This window comes from Pagrus major, chromosome 13 (genome assembly GCF_040436345.1).
Source record: "Pagrus major chromosome 13, Pma_NU_1.0".
NCBI lineage: Eukaryota > Metazoa > Chordata > Actinopteri > Spariformes > Sparidae > Pagrus > Pagrus major.
The window spans coordinates 3,591,850-3,610,960 of NC_133227.1; the positions used below are offsets into that span (position 1 = coordinate 3,591,850).

The 19,111-nt window shown below is 41.5% G+C and overlaps 1 protein-coding gene across 6 annotated transcripts in view; it reads left to right on the top strand.

Moving 5' to 3' along the window:
- LOC141006798 (RNA-binding protein Musashi homolog 2) overlaps window positions 1-19,111 on the top strand; it is a 259,908-nt gene that overhangs the window by 169,468 nt on the left and 71,329 nt on the right. For all 6 annotated transcript variants that reach the window (XM_073479045.1, XM_073479043.1, XM_073479042.1 and 3 more), the window contains exon 8: window positions 17,221-17,303. In XM_073479045.1, coding sequence (XP_073335146.1) covers window positions 17,221-17,303 — 83 coding nt within the window. The remainder of the gene's footprint in view (window positions 1-17,220; window positions 17,304-19,111) is intronic.

Below are 19,111 nucleotides of genomic sequence, written 5' to 3' on the forward strand. Positions count from 1 at the left end.
TCGCCTTTAATTATGTATCATAAATGTTCAAATGGTGGCTGATTTAGCTCAACTGCAGAGAGGACAGGCTATTATTAGAGGAGACAGGCATTTATTTCTAATTTCCTCTGCTTTATAAGGGTGTGTTTCACAAAATTTCACAAAGAAGCCTCCCTGTTGTATGATCTGCTCTCGTTCATGTGTTAAATTGCAGTTGTTGATGTTTGTTGTGAATGCAAACTTACCTTGCTAACCTTCTATAAAAGGCGTTTACTGTGAGGTGGCTGCAGGTGCTGATGAATTTCTTCAACAGTAGCTTAACGTCGAGCCAAGTCACTCAAAATTAATTAACGTCAATGTTTCCGGTAAATGGAGAAACTAGCCACAAATGGCTCAGCTATGTTGTTGTACTAATAGGAATAATGCTGTAGAAATGCTACAGTCATTAGCCTGATACAAGTGGTTTTGTTTTGTATTTCTCAGATTTTCAAAATTTTTTTCACTGGCCTGTTTCTACAGACTGCACCCCGGGCTGTCATATGAGACCCGGATATTATTAAAATACCAGCTTTTATTTGAGTATTATGGTAATGTTTTTACGCCCTCTTGAGTATATTTGCATAACACTGGTTGATGGAAGCACGCATTGATTTTCATTTTCTTTCACCAACTTGTGTGTATCCATCTAAAATGTATGAAGCTTTTGGATTGAAATGATCAGACGTCCAGTCGGGTCTGACAGTGGTAACCCAGTCCGCATGCTGTCCTAACTGCAGACACTCTTATTGGTCAGCTATGGGTTTACAGCCAGGGACAGAACTGTCTTCCATGCCATTTGTTGTGTCTGACCTTTAAGATGATGAAGCGCAGGGAGAGTGACCCCTGGCAGGATTTGTTCAAAGAGCAGCCTCGTGGTAATGGCGGAGGGGTCCAGAGCCTGGCAGCATGCTGAGGGATTGATCAGCCCCTTACTCAAAGGCCAAATACAGAAAGCCTGGCCAGAGGAGAAGGCCATGCAGGACGTGGAGCCATCCTCCGCTTTGAAGCTCTCTCCAATACCTCAGCTGTTTCACCGCATGAATAAACATGTTTAACTTCTATCTGCTAAAGCTGTTCTTCTCCTCTCCCTTCCCTCTTCTGTCCTCCTTCCTTGTGGATGAGCTAAGAGTTGCCTTGCTGCAGATGGAGAGATAGGAGCGGAGGTCACAAATCCTTTCTCTCCTTTTTTTTTGTCGCCTTTTTCGCTCTTCCCCCTTCTCCCTCTTCTGTCTTGTTTAGCTCGCTCCTTCTCTCCCTGCTCCTTGTGTGAACACTTCCTGTGCTCTAGCCTTGTTGCACAGGATAAAATCCACTCATTTAGAGCTTGCATTGCTTCCACAGATGTCAGCTTTGAGATTGAAATGAGCTCCCCTTCTGCAAAGAGGCTGAGTTAAAAGGAAATTTCAGAGTGGGGGAAGAGAGAAACTAAACAGAAATCCAAAGCCTTTTCAGTTCCATAAGTGTAACCAGAGTGTAACTTAACATGTGTGGTTGACCAAGGGCTTAAGAGAGTGAGTGTTAAAATGCCTCAGATAATCATGGACCACAACTATGGTGAAAAGCATTCTGTAGCATTTATATTGTGCTTCTGTTGTTGTCATTTCGGTCGGCTATTGTTTTTATTTGTCTTACACAGCCCATTACCTGTTGTGGACTGCAACATCATGCTATTGTAAAGCCATAGAATTCAGACAGTATCAGTCAGGGTAGAGTAGCCAGGATACAACCTCAGGGTCAAATGGTAAAAATCTCCACTTGATTTATTAACCTTTCTATTTACTCTCTGATTTTTTTAGGACACATCCACATGGTCAATAAATGAATAATAGGATTACACCTGTTTTTCACTGAAAAATACCAAGGATAATATTATAATAAATAGCTATAACGTCCTATTCCTTCCTATCGTCCTAAAAAAAATTGACTAGATTAGACTTTCTGTCTGAATTCACAGTAAAAAAAAAAAAAAAGCATGAATAAATTCTGGGATCTTCATCCATTCTCAGACAAAGTAAATATAAAATTGGTACTTTAAATGAGCCGGACTGAAACTTAAGGTTCTCCTGAATCAAATGATGTATGCTACTTGATGCTGATGCTCAAAATAAATACAGGAGAGTCAGGCACCACAAAAATAGTTTCAGTCTTTAAGGGTTTAATTAGTGCATATGGTGTTTAAACATTAAAACTACCAGCATGTACATTAACTCAGTGTAACTCAGTGAGTAGGAGATTGTCAGTGCTGGAGGCTGTGTTGTCCTGTGTGTAGTCTGGGTGGTCCAGGTCTCGTAAACCTCATCTGAGTGCTGAGCAGTCCGCCTCATCTGCATGTAGAACATCTCCACACGTCTCACAGATTTTAGGAGACAGTGGATTTGTTATGACTTCTTAAGGTTGGCCTTTTGTGTCTATGCTAATATAAGACCATGACCTCTCTTTACCCTTCCTCAGGTGTTCCAACATAAAAGATAAACACAAATCAATGCGATGAATAACTTCAACAAAGACATAAATAAGCAGCAGTTATGGCCGTCCACGGAGCTTTCTCATCTATGCTAATCACTGCCCATAGGCATTGATGAAAGGATATTCTGAAGTTATGAAGACGCTGCACTGTGTTCAGTTTATCGTTTGATTATATACCCAATTATAGTGCAAGTAAGCAATTAAACGAAGCCTGGATGTTGTGAGCAGACTCTTTCTGCAATTGAACTATGCTGCTATACTTTGAGCACCCCACAGCTCTAATTTTGTGCCAGCGTGAGTGAGTGCATGTGAGAGAGAGACATTTGATGAAAGAGGGGTGTTCACGAAGCAGCGAAGCCTGCCTTGATTACAGGGGTCAACAGTATCAAAATGACATCATCGTTCATAGCTTGATGAGTCCATGATGTCATGCTTTGAGCTCCATTGTGTGTGCGTGTGTGTCTAGAGATTGTGCACACATGTGGACAAAGGGAAAGGCTTTCTTTGAGAACAGTCCTTCTTTACCGTTTCACCACAACAGCATCTGTAAGGTAAACACAAGTGGCAGTTCCGCCTCTGAGCATTTGGCTCACTCAATGAAAGCAATCTCTACTAAATGGTAATGGGCTTCTGCAAAGTGGCATCATCAGTGTTCTTCATTTCAGATGAACTGCTACTGTGTCATGCTTTTAAATATACCCCATGCTTAAATATTAATAACAATCTGGCCATGCGGGCAATGAGAGGCCTAATTCACCTAAATCAATTTTACTTTGCAACCCCCTTGCACGTAATTCAGTGCTTTAAAGCCTTGTTGTTTTGAGAGGATTATTTTGATTAAATGCTTTTAGTCCCTGAGTGAATTCCCCTGTAGAGGCTCTGGTGGGAGGTGTCGGCATCCCCAACATCCTGCCAAGTTCTGTATTCGGACAAAAAACTGTTCTTCGGGTACAAAACTTCTGAGTGATCTGCTTTTCTATCTTTCCGCATTCGCCCACTACTTATTATTCCCCCTTTTCTAAATCTCCACTTTCGTCAGGAATGAGAAATGCTAATTAAGTTTAATGAAATTGATATCCGTATCAATAGGTCAGAAAAACACAAAAGGTGCGTATCTGTTTCATTCATTTTAAGTCCCACGTTGCTTCACACCTCAAAAGAAAATTCATCATGCTGCCTCAAAGCCTTTTGGAAAGGCTCCTGCCCCCACGTCGCACCGCCTCCTCCCTGCATTGGTTGTTACTGTATGTGATAGAAATTGAGACATCTATTAAGCTCGGCCCATTGCTTGGCACAAAAGAGTCTGACATTCTTGAATGAAGAATCCTCTTGTGGCTCAAACCTTGGATCTCATTACACCGATACTCCATTTGTACTAAAGAAATCCTATCAGTGTGAGCAATTATGTTCAGGTTGGTTTTGTAACTCATATTCTAACCACTTGTCTTGCCGGCTTGCCGTCTTACCCTCACCAATGTTTACCTAACCTTGCTTGTATTTGTCTCTGGCCTCTTCAGCTGTAGCTACTTACACTGTGTGTATCCAGTATATGAGATGCTGTCACAGTCCACGCAGATATAATATGTCTTCAGGTGAGTACAGTGGCATCAAGAAGAGATAGAGCGATAACAGTGGCTGAAGCAGAGGAGCTCTGTCCCTCTCTCAGCGGTCGTGACTGTTTTTCCCCACATCGTTTCTCTCTATGTGTGTGGGAATGTGTGTTTGTGCTATGGATATTAGCCACCAGAATTGGATTACTCCAGAAGAGACAACATTAATTTTTCCATCACCTTATCATGGATAGAGGTCCCTTCATCGATTAGGTTAGGTTCACAGTGACTTTTTTTTTTTTTGCAACACTGTCAAACTAAATTTCAGTGAGGCCACAGTGAGAAATTAAACAAAGATGAGAGGAGGATCTTTCTAATTTGCTCAGAAAACAAAAACAATGCCTGACGACATACTCCCACCAGCATGTACTGTAGGCTAAATGTCATGATGAGTCCACCCAGTTGCAAATTATATTTGGTCTAAATTCGGGCCTTGTTTTGTTTCTGTAATTATATGTATTGCCTCTTTTTTAGTCCACTGCTGCTCATTAATTGGTGGTGCATCATGGTGCTGCCAGCGTTGGTGTTCTCTCTGTATTTGGTCTGTTTGGGTCGACCGTATTTTAGATCAGGTCTAATTATCCTTGGCACTATTTCAGACGGGGGTCCAAGTGTCCCCGGACCTCTGTTGGATTCACTGGGTTTGGTTAGGTTTTTTTACATGGATCTTTTTTGTATCATATTTCAAATTTTGGAGCATTATTAATTGGTCATTAAAAAGATTACACGTACTCCAAAGCCAACTGAAATATAGTCAGTTTTATAGGTTTTAATGTAATTAGTTTGTCCGGTCCAGTCTAAAATTCCTTGGAAACAGCAACCTCTGTGCTGTTTCTTGAATGTTAGTGGATGATGATGTTAAAGGAGACATGTTGATGACATAATTTTACTTTGGGTTACTACTAGAAGAGGTTTACAGGCTTTAATGCTCAAAATGCATCAGTTTTCTCTAACTGTCCAGTGCAACAGCTTTCTATTCCCCCTCTGTCTGAGACTCAATGTTTTAGCTCCTGTCTCTTTAAGGCCCCCCTCTTTAATAACCCGTCTGCTCTGATTGGTCAGCTCACACAGGCCTGAGCCAGCACCACTCAGCGGGTCTTAAGTCGTCTCTGTCGTGTTTTCGGCTTCCAGTTAGCTATATAGGCATATATTATGCAATTGTGTGACATGGTGTCGTAGTGTGATGTCACAAAGTCAATAAAATAAAAGGCAGGACAACTGACGAGACGTTTCCGGATCAGTGTTTTCTGTGGGAGAGAGGAGCTTCTGTTGGTGAAGATGTTGGGCTTTTTAACTTGCAAGACCTTTTAAAAGCACAAGAACCTATATTACACACCGAAGGAAAGGAAAAACCCAAAAAGCAAAATAGATCTCCTTTAATGTTGTATGTTGAATCCAACAGGTGGAGCTAACCAAATCCTCATCAACACTAGAGGTTGACCTATAGTGGATTCGTAAGGGTTGATAATATATAATAATAGCCCCAAAAAATTGGGAAATGAACAATCTTTAACTTTATTAGAACCTTGATAACTGAACATTTAAAGATACAATCCCAAAGCGTCAGTTTTTGACGAGTACCTTTAAGTCAAGTAATAATAAATAAATGCATAAATCTGGATCTTTGAACATCAAATTCAAGGTACTCCACTCAGTCCCTACATGACTGGCGGAGGCCACGCAGCCACTGGCCAAAACGATTAATCGGTCAACCTCTAATCCACACACTGAGCGCCAAAAGAAGGTTTGTTGGGAGATAATATAAATAGAGAGAGAGAGGGAACGAGAGAGCAGTTTATCCCTTCCCAAATGGACTGAGCTTATTGGGAAGCAGCCCAAGTATTCTCATGACCTAATTGCCACAGACTGCAAAAATAGTCACTGTATTTGTCCTGGTTAAGTGTCAGCGTTAAGCTCTGCATTACCAATATGTGTTTCTGGAGTCCAGCGCCCCTGTCAGATTCTAAATCTCAAGGACTTGACATTTCGGGGCGACGTAGAAGGCATGAACATGTTTTCACAAGCGTAGAAAACCATCTAGAGCTCTAGTTTCACGGCACAATCACCATGGCAAAGTGTGAGGTCATGTGTGCAAGGACAATGAGGATGCATTCAAGTGCATTTTGTTCCTAGATGGGCACTTCACTATCTGGTTTGGGTGAAGTGGAATATGAAACTGAATATATTGTGGTTAATCATTAATCTATCAGCCAGTAATGCTCCTGAGCTAATAGATTTGAAACGGGAGTGGTGAACAATGAAAATGGCTCACCTAATGGGCAGGAATGTCTAAACCAGATTAGGAAATACTATTACTGGTGAACAAGGTAATTTTTTTTTTACTATTATACTTAAATTCATACATGTACTTATACTTTACATTTCAGGGGGATATATTTTACATGTTACTCCTCATTATTATATATCTAAAAGGCAAAGCGTGTGGCATGTTTGATAGCCTGAGCACGCCTGCAGCCAGCGCTGTGCTCGTTCACGGAGAGTTGAATCCTTCATGATTGAAGAGGTATCAACTTCTTGATCAACATCTTTTATGTAATTAATTTGCTAGCTGGAGAAGTTGTTGTTTGAGATAACTGGGCTTTTTTCACCGTCTTGGTTAACATTATCCTAGGATTTTTATTAGCGGTAGAAAAACTCAGGCCTGACTGTGCCCGAAATTCCATACCAACATGCTGTTTTGTACACTAAAACAGTGTGCAAGGTTTTTTAGCATATGCGAAACCTTAATATGAAACAAATAGTACATGAATAGCATACTATTGATGTGGAATATCACAGTATATAAGTGTATAGTGACAACAGTAAAATAGATCCATCCATCTTCTGTGGATCAGTCAACAGCATATTGCTGCCCTCAACTGTTTGTCATCAATGCTTCTTTTGACAGTTATTTATATTTTTTATGAAGTCTAATACTGTGCTGAGGTTTCATCAGTTTCTATATTTTAGTCAGGTATCCAGGTTGAGTGAAGTGCACAGAGTATAAACAGTTTCTCCAGCTGCTTCCAGGTCTTTGAACAGCTTCCTCCTTTGAAGCAATACCCGTCGTATTTAAGGACTTATTATTTCGCATATATCATTATTGTATTATATTGCAAATTGTTGTACTGATACTTTTGCAATCATAGCAATAATAACCCTTATATATAGAGAATATAATTATAAGATATATTTATATTTTTTTGCAGCATTGTACAGGAGAGCAGGCACATGGAGAATAATAATCAGAAAAACATACTACATATAAGAGATCATTACATGATCATGAAGCTGATGAAAAGTCTAAATTTTGGCCTGCAGAGTTTGGTTTCTCAGACCTCAGGTCAGCTCCTGATCTGTGGACAGAGGATCCTTGTCAGGTTTGACCTGCAGGATGATTTTCTTTCATCTGATGACACAGATAAGAACTTGTGAACATGCCCGGCTTGCTGGCAGCCCACCTTTTGGGTAAAAGAGGTAAATGTCCCCACTGTGTTTCCTCTGCTACAGTTAATTACTTCACATTGCAGTTTGCCTGTTGAAACATGTTCGCTGTTGCGTCATGCTTCTTTTTATTTTAGTCAAGTCTTTGTTGGTTATATCTCTATAATTCTGCTAATCACATTTCTTGACTGTTAAAGGAGAGTTCTTGTTTTTAGTTCTCAGATTTCTTTGACTTTTTCATCAAGTGCTCTTTTTAGCTCTTTATGGCTTACTGCTTTTAGCCTGCTGTCTGGGTGCTAGTGAGTACAGGGGTAGTTAGTCACCCTCTCCGTGGATAATTGCTTCCATTGAGCTAGAGCGGCCTTGTGATCATATAGGAGGAGAGAACTTCACACTTATGGCTATATTGTTTGGCACTAATGAGGGTCTTTCCCGAGTTAGAAAGTGTTTGAAAGCGTACTGAAGAGGTGGAGAGAGCTGCAGTCATTTCAAAAGTACACACTCTGTGTTGCCACTAAGGTGCCTATTACCACTGACCATGCCAGAGCAGGGTGTGTATTGACGACCTATATTTGTGTCGTCCAAAGTGTTTTAAAGCTATAGGTTAGGGATAAGTTTGACAAGTGTCTGTGATTAGAGCAGCAAGTCCGGGGTACAATCTTCATATGTAATACGAATGTTATAAATGTGTGTGTTCATGTTTGTGTGTGTTTGTATGGTGATGGGGTGTCTCTTTAAGTAGGACAGTGGAAATTGATGGCCAACTCTGAAAGCTGACCTACATAGAGGCACAGACAAACTAGTTCCCTCAGCATGCATGCTGAGCTCTGCTCTGCAGAAAATGCAGAGGAAGCAGCATATTGTATGTTGCTGTAATCATTTACTAAAAGCATACACTACTAGGTCCATCTATATACGTAGGTCTGCAAGCCTCCCATCCTGCTCTTACAATAGTGCAATTTGATTAATTTGAGGAAAGGCTACTTTTGTGTCATCTTTTTTTTCTTTTTTTGGTCCCAAACCACTTTTTTTCTCTAATGTTAGTCCTATTTCCCTCCACAATTTGCAGAAATAGAAATGAGTCCAGGGATTTTGCGAAAAGATGTCCAAACATGTTGTTCCGAACTGATAAGTACAAACTCACTGGGGCATCGCTAAATGATAAAGGCCAAGCGTGAAGAAAACAGCCATCACATTGAAATCTAATTACGTCAATTTACAGTCACGTTGTTTCTGTCTAATTGTTCTCTGGCCTGATGCTTTATTTCATTCTGTTATTAAAAGCTCCTTTGTGACATTTCTCAGTAATCAGTAATGAGATGTCCTTTTTAGATGTTGTCTTAACAAATAAGTTCCAGCTTTCAAAAGCCTCAGAGCCGCTGCTGCACAAACTAGAACGCCATGTGTAGTAAACAGCCATCTACACAAAACCATCACCTTTATGTTTTGGTCAAATTGGAGGGTGACATACTGCACACTGTGCAGACCAAAGTGCAAAGAGAGATTAGCTTGTATTTGCACACCTGCTTCAAGTGTTTGTTATATTTTACATATTTTCTTTTTTAGCTTTTCTGTTTTTTCCCTCACCATTGTGTGAACATGGTGTCAGATCCTAATGTTCTGCTCAACATATTAAACCTGTGTACTTTTTTTTTAAGAAAATGTCTTTTTCCCGACAACAACATAAGTCGAGCACTCAGGCTGGAACATTACAGTGTTGAGACTCCGTTAGCGTAGGCTGATGGCCCATTTTGAATAATATTGAGGCTAACAGGGCTTCAGGAGATGAGTCAGACACTTGTTACCTAGTAAATAAAATGCACAAGAGGCAGTGTTCATCAGCATTATTCAATATGGCCCTAACCCATGCTTTGTATTGTTGCTTCATATGTATGGAAAAGCATGTTTCATAACAAAACCCTGTTTACAAATTTGTAACCAGTAACCTGAAAACAATACATCACAAGGAGGAGAAATACATTAAAAAATGTACTTAGGTTGTGATCTTCAGTTTAACTACCAACAAGCCACGTCGTCTTATCTTCTGAATGCTGTCTTGTCTGAGACAGGGCTCATGGCTCACTGTAGCGAACACCTCAGGGACTCATTTCACACCGGCCATCTTTACTTTCCCCAGCAGACTTGCATGCATTAAAGTAGTCACATTTCCTTGTTTAGGATGTTTTATCAGTTGGCGTCTGGACTTGTGATTAGGGAATCCGGACACCTATGGGAGTCTGTCTTTGTGTTTGTTTCTATATTAATCAACACATCCTCATCCCAAAGCAACAATCGTATATCACCATTCCCACAACAACATGACCATTGCTACATACGGGTTACAGGTATACCGGACCCTCATCGTACGCTAGGGGTCACCTTCTAACAAAAATGTTAATATGGGTCTTAATTAACTGCTTTAACAGTCAACCTATGTGGTTGTTTTTCTGATGAGGACGGGCTGTTTAGTGCATGTCAAACCTAGTTATCAGAGGGAACGTGTTTTGAATGAAGCTATAAGAGCTGATAGGTTAATCCTTGAATATGTAATTGTCCACACGACTCACTTCTGCAGTAATATGATTCAAATTTTGTCTTCTTTTTCCTGCTCTCCAACAATTATTTTGAGTTCTTCCTCCTTCAGGGGGTCTTTTCTTACAGTTTCTCATAAACTTAATTAATATTAAATTTCATAGATTTTTTCTTTTCCTGTTAACTGTCAACTCTCTCTGTGGCCATTCTTCAGTTTAGTGTTTTCAGTGTGTTTGTTTTAGAAAATACATTTCTAATGTGCAAAAGAATTTTCAAGCCATTTTTAGTTACAATACTGTCTGAAATGTATTCTTCCTCTGTTCTCCTCTCTCAGCTATATGTGCCCTGTGCTGTTTGAGGGTTCATGGCGTTAACTGTATTAAACAGGGGATTAACGCCCGGGGCTCTGGATCTCTAGTAATAGCAGACGGAAATACTGATCAAAGGCCTCTAACTGTGCCGTGGGTGTTCGGACTGCCTCTGTCTGCTTCACTGCATTACAAGAAGATGAGGCTCGGAGGCAGGGGCACACAGACAGACAGGCAGAGCAGGAGCCCTCTGTAGACTTACTCCTGATTGGACAGGTGAAGGTTTGATCATGCATAATTAGAGCAGGATAAACAATTCAGTAAGGGGAAATATAGGAGGAGCAGTTGTAGCTGCAGGTGGGTTGCACCTACGACCTTGCAGCTTAAGTTCACACGTACAGTTTGTGTGCGTTCGTGTGTGTGTGTGTGTGTGTGTGTGTGTGCGCGCATATGCATGTGTATTCTGTGGTCGTGCATGTGCATCGCCTGCCAGGGGGGCTACGTTCCCTTCATGCTGTGTCCCAGAGGACACGTCTGACACTTCCTCCAGGTTGCCCCACTTCCTCGCTCTGTGTTGATGGGACCAGCAGTCAGAACTGCTGAGCAGCAGGCTACTCTCAGTGGAGGCAGCTAAAATCAGGAACAATATACAGTCCTTATCATGAAAGCATTAGATATACATGGTGGGTTTTGAATTATATATGCTTGGATATGTGAGGCATTTTGTACTGAAATATAAAAGTAAATCTTCACACAGCCCTTAAATAAAATGCTCCTTTTTAAGAAAACAAATGTTCCCTTTCTTTTCCTTGCTTTACAGTGACCTAGAAAGGTGTGTGTAATGAGCGCCCGGTCTATCACTGATAATACATATGTGCTTTACGTTCCCTCTTATTGCAGTATATTTAGCTGCAGTCATTAGGGAGTTGGGGGATGCCTGCTACACGAAGCAGCTGTAAATTTATAACAGCCTTAACACCGCCTCATGTTCATGCTCTCACATCTTACCAGATCTTTATAACAAGAACTAAAAGCATGACAGATAATAATACCCCTCCTACAACCACTTTTTACTCCTTACTAGCTCATATTTTTTGTCACATAAAAACCTCTGGGAGAAATAATGAACATGTAACCCAGCAATATTGTTGATTTTACAGATATAATATTACAATGTTACATATCTGCGTTAAATGTCTAAAATGACTAGACCCTTGTTATGTATTTAGTTGAGTTATGTACTTACTTCATTCCAAGCTTTTCCAAGAGAGATCCATAGTTTTGTTCTAGGTAATGGTGCTTTTATTTGGTCGCCTAATGCTATAACATCCGAGAGTGTCAGAAGCCGTTTTTATACTGGACAGCAACCCGCCAATATGGCTGTCCTTTTTGCGGCTAGGTCCGCGAATTTAGACAGACCGTGGCATATTGGGGGTCTGTTTTGGTCCGCCAATATGACGCCTCAGAGGGTACACTTTTTGCCGCCTCCATTGCTATGTAAATCCAAGGCGTCAATGTGCCGGCAATTGCGTGACATGGGCGGAGGTGTCGATGACATGCACTGTTGTGCGACCCACAGCCGGGAGTTTTAAAAGCAGTAAACAGCTGATCACAGCAGTCAGTTCATCACTTCATCTGTGGACGTCAAGATGAGCAACTGGAATGCCGCTGAGATCCGGGAGATGCTAACCATCACAGCCAAGAGGATCGTCAATAACCAGATCACTCGTCACTGTTCACGCCCAAGTTCGTGCTTCACGTCACGTCACATGTTTACGCCTACCCCGGTGGCGGCTTTTTTGCAAAGGAGGAATATTACACCTACGTTTCACATAGACAAGGTGGCAGATTGCAGCCTTTACCTGGCTGCAAATGTGGCGCATTTTCTAACTAAAAGGGGCTAGAGAGAGAGGAAAGAGGTTGGTGAACGGGACTAAACGTGAATAAAACTTTAAAGGTGCAGTATGTAAGAATTGGCCACCTTGAATTCATACTCCGCTGAAATAGGGGCAGCATATCACCAGAGTAATTGCTAACTGCTGCTAACTGTATTCTTTTGACACATTGATGACTGTAGCTACTGTTAACTTGTTAGCTCAGTTAGCCGTGCAGCTAGCTAGGCTACCAGGGGAGTGTTGGTGTTTACACCGCTTGCACGGGAGATTTGGACTGGTAGTAGAAAGAGGTTTTCAGGTGCGTGGCTAGCTGGTTAGCATGGTAACTTCAGTAGATATCTCTTCTACACAATACATAGATGTCTTTGGCATAATGTCAACACTGTTATTTCTTCGCATTCTGTTGATAATTTTAGTTAATTTTTGAATGTTTTGAACTAAAATTCTTACATATTGCGCCTTTAAAATGTTTCTGCGTGATGCTCTTAGATAGATTTTCATAGGTAATGTTGGTTGCCTAACAATGAAGACAACAACTCCCATGATCCCACTCTACTTGCGTCTTTGGTTCGTTTTGATTGAGGGACCTCTAGTGGCATAAATTACATACTGTGCGTTTACAATTTACTCTAGGTATATATTTTTGAAAATATCTGTGTCTTCCATATGGGAGTCTTGTCAGGAATCAAAAGGAAAACATAAGAGAAGAATTTCCCCAGGCTTTACATTGCTGGTGAACACATTAGAGAATCCTGTTAGGTTTAAAACTGCTCTTAATTCGAAAGCTTCAACGCCACTTTTAAAGTCAAACTCAACTTTGTTGCATCACTTTTGCAAGTTCTTCCATTATCTACTTCTGGCAGAATCAGCTTTTTCCTCAGGTTGGGGCGTTGAGGCAACAGAAGCAGAGAAACCTGGAATGAGTGTGAAATAAAGACCCAGTATGAAGAAGCTGGTAAAAGGCCGTGAAAGTAGGCTCCCCGTTGATTCTGTGGAGTGATGAGATAAAGCCAAGCCCGGCTCTCGCTAATAAGTGTGAGGAAGTGCAGCCAAGAGGGCCTCAGCCAGTAGCCGAACAACACCTATTATCAGCCATCCTACCACACATCCATGTGTTTCCATTTACAGGGTATTGTTTAAGCTGTTGGAAGGTTCTTCAGTGTGAGTGCGTTGACACCTCTCTCCTTGCGTCTGTCGGCGCTGACAGTCTTTAATAGTCTCGTGGAGGTCAGCCTCCTGCCATGTGTGGATAGTTGGAAGAGAAGGGCTGGCATACACAAGGACAATCTCGCTCTGCTGACACCCTGCAGACGGGGGATGGGGAGAGAGGAATGCTTCTGTTGGTGCTATTTTGTGGCCTGTAATTGTCTGTAAGGTCTGTAAAATAGGATAGTAGAGCAAAAGAGTGCACTGTAATGGCGGGGCCAGTGGTTCAGACAGTCCACAGGGGACTGACCAAGAAGGCGTGTGCTGAGCCGAGGAGAGAGGAAAGTAGGGATGCTTGTTGTATGGGGTTTTTTTTTTATGTGTATTTGTACAAGACACATTCCAATAGTAGTTTACACCACTGCAAAATGTCTTTTTTTGTTCATTTAAACAGATCCAGTCATGGGTGGAAGGGCCCTGCTGGTGGTATCTGTGGTGGTGTGGCTTGGCCCTGACCCCGGTGGATATAATGGTGCAGTGGAAAATGTCCTGTCAGTTGATGGAGGAGCTGCCTATAGCAGCAGGAAGGAGTGTGGCGACAGGGGCCATGTGTGTTAACCTCCTTCCTTGTCACTTTTTCTGTCTTTCTCCCCACTCCACCCCCCCTTCTCCTTTCATCTCCACCTTTTTCTCTTTCCCTTTCCACCCCCCACCCCTCCAGACTCCACTCCCTCTACCTACACTCCTCTGTGACAAATTACTCCTGGCGGTTGATTTGTTGGTTGTCAAAAGTCCTCCTTGCGCTGGCATGAAGGTGGGGCGAGCAGGAGAAGAGGTGTGCAGCCGCACCGGCCCCCCAACTCCCCCCACCCCCACCGCACCTCACACATGTGTGTCGCCACGACTCAGTGTTGAGATGTCTCAGTGGAAATTGATATTCTGTCTCATAAGATCTCATCAGATTAGATGTTGTCCATGTTTAATCAGTTCACACATTAAGTTCCCAACCCTTCTTTTGACAAGGCTGTTTTGATTCTGGCTCGTGTCAGGAGCAGGAGAGAGGTTTGCTATTTACGGAGGAGGAGCTGGAGGAGGAGCAGGAAAGAAAAATGCGAGTGAGCGATAAAGACTTTATGACAGAACTATAAATGCCAGTGTTTGTGACAGGCTGGCTAGTAAGCAGCTGCACCTAACAAAGAAATCTGTCTTTCTCTGGATGATCTGATGAATTAATAGAATAAGCTGCTTAGGAGACTAATGTGTTATAGTACACCTCATCTTATCACTTCTGCATGGGTGTGAATATGAAGACGCTTAAGCTGCTAAATATTTGCCAAAGAGCATGCAAACAGCAGGAGTGGCTAAAATATGTGCAAAGGTGTATGTGATATGTGTTTTTATATTGTGATATTAGTATGAGATTAGTAACTGATTGTATATAATCTAGCCAAATGGGATGTTACAAATGGAGTGAATTAAATACCTGACAAATGAAGGTATTTAATCACATTGATTCAAAAATCCTGAAAATCCAATACTGCCATGAAGCAGTCCTGCTCATTGATTCACAGCATAGCCAGCAGTGGCCTAATACAGTCAGAGATATTAAGGGAGTTATCCCTTTAAGCATCCCTGACTAAATGATAGTCAACTGGTGGAAATCACTAAAGGTCATTTACAATAACGACCTCAGTATAAACTAGAGCTGCAGTGAAACAGATAGACAAAGGTAAATGAATGGACATCCCAAGATCTAGTTAGAACTGTAGAAACTTTTGGATGAGAGGTGAAACATCTTCAAGAAACTGAAACAAGTCCAGTTGCCTACGATACAGCACCTAGATTTACCATGACCTGGATGACTGAGAACCTTCATCAATATATCAAGTTATCGCGACAACCAGACGCACTTTCAAGCTTGTACAAAACAACGGCATAATTAAAGCTACATTAAATCGGAGAGGTCACATCACAGTCAGTGTGTTTACAGGAGGGATGTATACCAGAGAACATCTCTCTCTCCCTTTCTGTGTTTTTCTGCAGAGATCGTGTGAATGTCAGTAGAGGAGAGGTGTCAAGCGAGGGCAGATTGTCCCCTAGTTAAATGATCGCAGATGGCCTCGTTCTCTCAGACAGATAAAAGTAAAGTAAAGGCCCCAAAGTAAAGTGTGTGGGAAACTACGTTTTGTTGTTTTTGGTGTGTGGTTGTATTTTTTTTCATGTTCAAGTTATTTATGATATTTGAATACTTTCACATTTTGTTTCACATTCTAATTCCAACGTTGAATATTATTAAGAATTAAAAATCATTACTATTTGAAAGGGTGTACTTATATTGTCATTATATCAATAGCATAAAATGGCCATAAAATGACAGTAATACCATTTATCGCAATTATTTCTGGGACAATATACCATCTAACAAAAGTAGTTATCATGACAGGCTTATTTGTTTGGACAAGAAAAGACACTGAAATCGTTGCCTGGGACAATTTCTGTTTCTTCTCTCTTTCGCCACTGTTCTCTGACATTCTGTAGTCCAAACATGTGATAGATTCAATGAGAAAATAATCAGCAGATGAATCAATAAGGGAAATGTTCATTAGTTGCAGCCCTCGTGAATGGTTCAGCATAATTTCTTAAAGTTGATATAAAAAACCTCTTTTGTTTGTAGACCTTACAGTGCAGTAGCATGAATGTTTGTTCATATGTGCAGGATACTAGTCTCTGAGCAGCTTCCCTCGAGTCTTTGACCTTGAGATTTGTCCTATGAAGTGGATGATGGCTGTGAGCTGATGCCTGAACGCGTGGATTTGTGTTAACTTGTACGAATAGGACAATATTCCCCACTGTTCAGCCCAGTCAACAATTTGAACTGTTCTCCCCTGTTAGTGCATCAGTCCCTTTTCCCATTCAGTAGGTGACTGTTTTTCCTGTATCATCTGACGTTCCATGATAATAAATTGATGGCGCTGCTGTCTGTGGAGTGTGCGCCAGTCAGATGGTGTGTTGTCTGTAGTGACAGCTGTTTAAGCTCAATCTGAGGTGATTTTGCTTCATCGTCGGGTGTTTGCCGTTTTGAAAAGAAACTCATCTCCTTTCAGTCCCACTTGCTGCTTTATTCACTAACTGTTTCTCTTTTGTGCCGTTTCCTCTTTTGCAAAAGTAATAGAATATCAGTTTTCCTTTCAACCCCGGCTATACAGAAGCTAGATTGCTTTGTGCGTCGCCATCAAAACACAGAGGAGAGCATTGCAATCCACTTGTGTTCAAAAGTCTGAAACCATCTTGTCTCTCTGTCTTTGTGTTAAAAGAGGGGTTAAGCTTTTATCCTATAAATATGGCATGAAAACCCCACTGTCAACGGCGCATTCATTCTAAGGCCTGCATTAACATAAAAACGGGGGCTTGTTATACAGTGAGATTTCAATAAAAAGAACACAAAATGCATTTAATGAAATTCAGATGCTGGGCCCTAGCTCCCTGAATCTCATTAAATGAGCTTTGTGCTGTTTTTCCATCTTCTCTTTGTAGAAGAGGTCCTCGAGTGCCCTTAATAATGTGGCAGATTTCATCATATTCCTGATTTAAAGAGGACAATGTCTGTCTTGTTCACTTGTTCTTTTCCATGCCAGAGCCAATCTCCACAGATGTCCTCGTACAGTTTCTGGATCTGGCTCCTGATAATATTCCATCTCTTGGTGTATTTTTTTCTTTGAGTCGCTGGAGTTTTGTTAAGGCTCTCCACTAACTCTCATTCTCTTCCCTCTCCCCCCCCCTTCTCTGTTTCTCCCTGCATAGGATTTGGTTTCATAACTTTTGAGAGTGAAGACATCGTAGAGAAAGTCTGTGAAATTCATTTTCATGAAATCAATAACAAAATGGTAAGTCCACTCATTTTTTTTTTCAATTCCAGGTGGGCGTTGAAGGATTAATATTTGATTTCTTCTTTCCCCTAGTATTAATAGCGGAGGAGGTGTGTGTGTGTGTGTGTGTGTGTGTGTGTGTGTGTGTGTGTGTGTGTGTGTGTGTGTGTGTGTGTGTGTGTGTGTGTGTGTGTGTGTGTGTGTGTGCGTGTGCGTGCGTGCGTGCGTGTGTTCATGTTCATATGCACAGGCTAACACACACATACACACTCTCCGTGGGTCTCTGGGTTTCAGGGATGGGAAAGCAGTGGTGTGTACTGCCCACAAACCGTGAAATTGTGTGGCTGAGTTCTGCCTGTCAGGCTGAGGGACGGGAGAGTGGAGCCTGTCCCTCTCTTTCTGAATCCCCTAACACACACACACACACACACACACACACACACACACACACAGGTGGAGATGTCCAGGGATGCAACAGGGAAGCTACTGGCAGAGGCAGAGTTCATTAATCAGGGATTAACACCTTCCTCAGAGTCCCACTGATGCTTGTTTTATTTACACCAGTAATATGGTCATCTCGCAGGACTCTACAGAGTTCAGTAGCACTTTTCTAAGCCATCATGTCACTTATGATAATTGACAGGAACCGACTTCAGTGTAGGGAGTGTGACATTAGGTCCTCCTTCACCCAGTTCCACCCTGCAGGCCTCTTGAGACATCCTGCATCATTTGAGCGGTTCTGTGGACTGTGATTGACTGGAGGGAATACTTGTCTTACTGCCGTTCATTCGGGCTCCCTCTCTCGCTGTGTGTGTCTCCACTCTCTCCCAGCCTTTTTCCTGAAACTAGCTGACTGACTGGCTGTCTGACTGACAGGACCAGTGTAGTAGAACCATGTTCACCAGGGACCAGCCCAGGTCACATATGACCCCAGTATACATCCCTTCGTGTCTCTGCAAGGAATCATAGTCGACGCTCAGGACTGGAGCCAAAAAAAGCCCCGAGTGTGACAGAAATAACTGTATGCGTATGGAGGATATTCTGTCACAATCAAATGTCTCAGATCCTTTGACATGTAGGCATCGCACTCTGTGAACACACAAGTATCTCACATCAACATGAAGCATGAATGCACATGCCAGAGCATCTATTTATGCACACAAAGCACAACAATGGCTGCCAGTGCTGTCAATTCATGATTTCAAAAAACTATTTGCAGCGTATTTTTGCACAATTTGTTGTGTTACAAAAGTAGTAAATAAGACGTTTGTTTACCAACAAATCTGACATCAGATCTCCAGATTACATCTCTCCATTAACGTTGTTATTTTCTGTGTCCTTCTCCAACTTTTACCATGCAGAGCAATGAGCCTCATTTAAGTCCAACTCACAGCCTATTTGTAAGGAGTCCTAATTAGGTGATAATTGGATTGTAAACAGTAGTGCTAATTAAGAATGTAGTAATCATTATTAAAGGTCCAGTGTGTAGGATTGAGTGGCGTCTAGAGGTGAGGTTGCAACCAGCTGAATACCCTCCCCTCACCCTCCCCTTCCATCGGTAGCAGAAGCTACGTGGCAGCTAAAAACTCAAAAGGCTCTCTCTAGGGCCTAATGGCAGACTCTGTGGTAAAGGACTCCCTGTGTAGATATAAAAGGCTCATTCTAAGGCTCATTACAAAAACGTTTGATTATACATAAGTGAAAACATAATCATGCATATTATATTACATTTATGCCAAAAGATCGACTTACATGCTACACACTGGACTTTTTATTTTATGATTTTTTTTTTTCTTTAAAGAATTCATGTCGACTGTTTTCAAAAC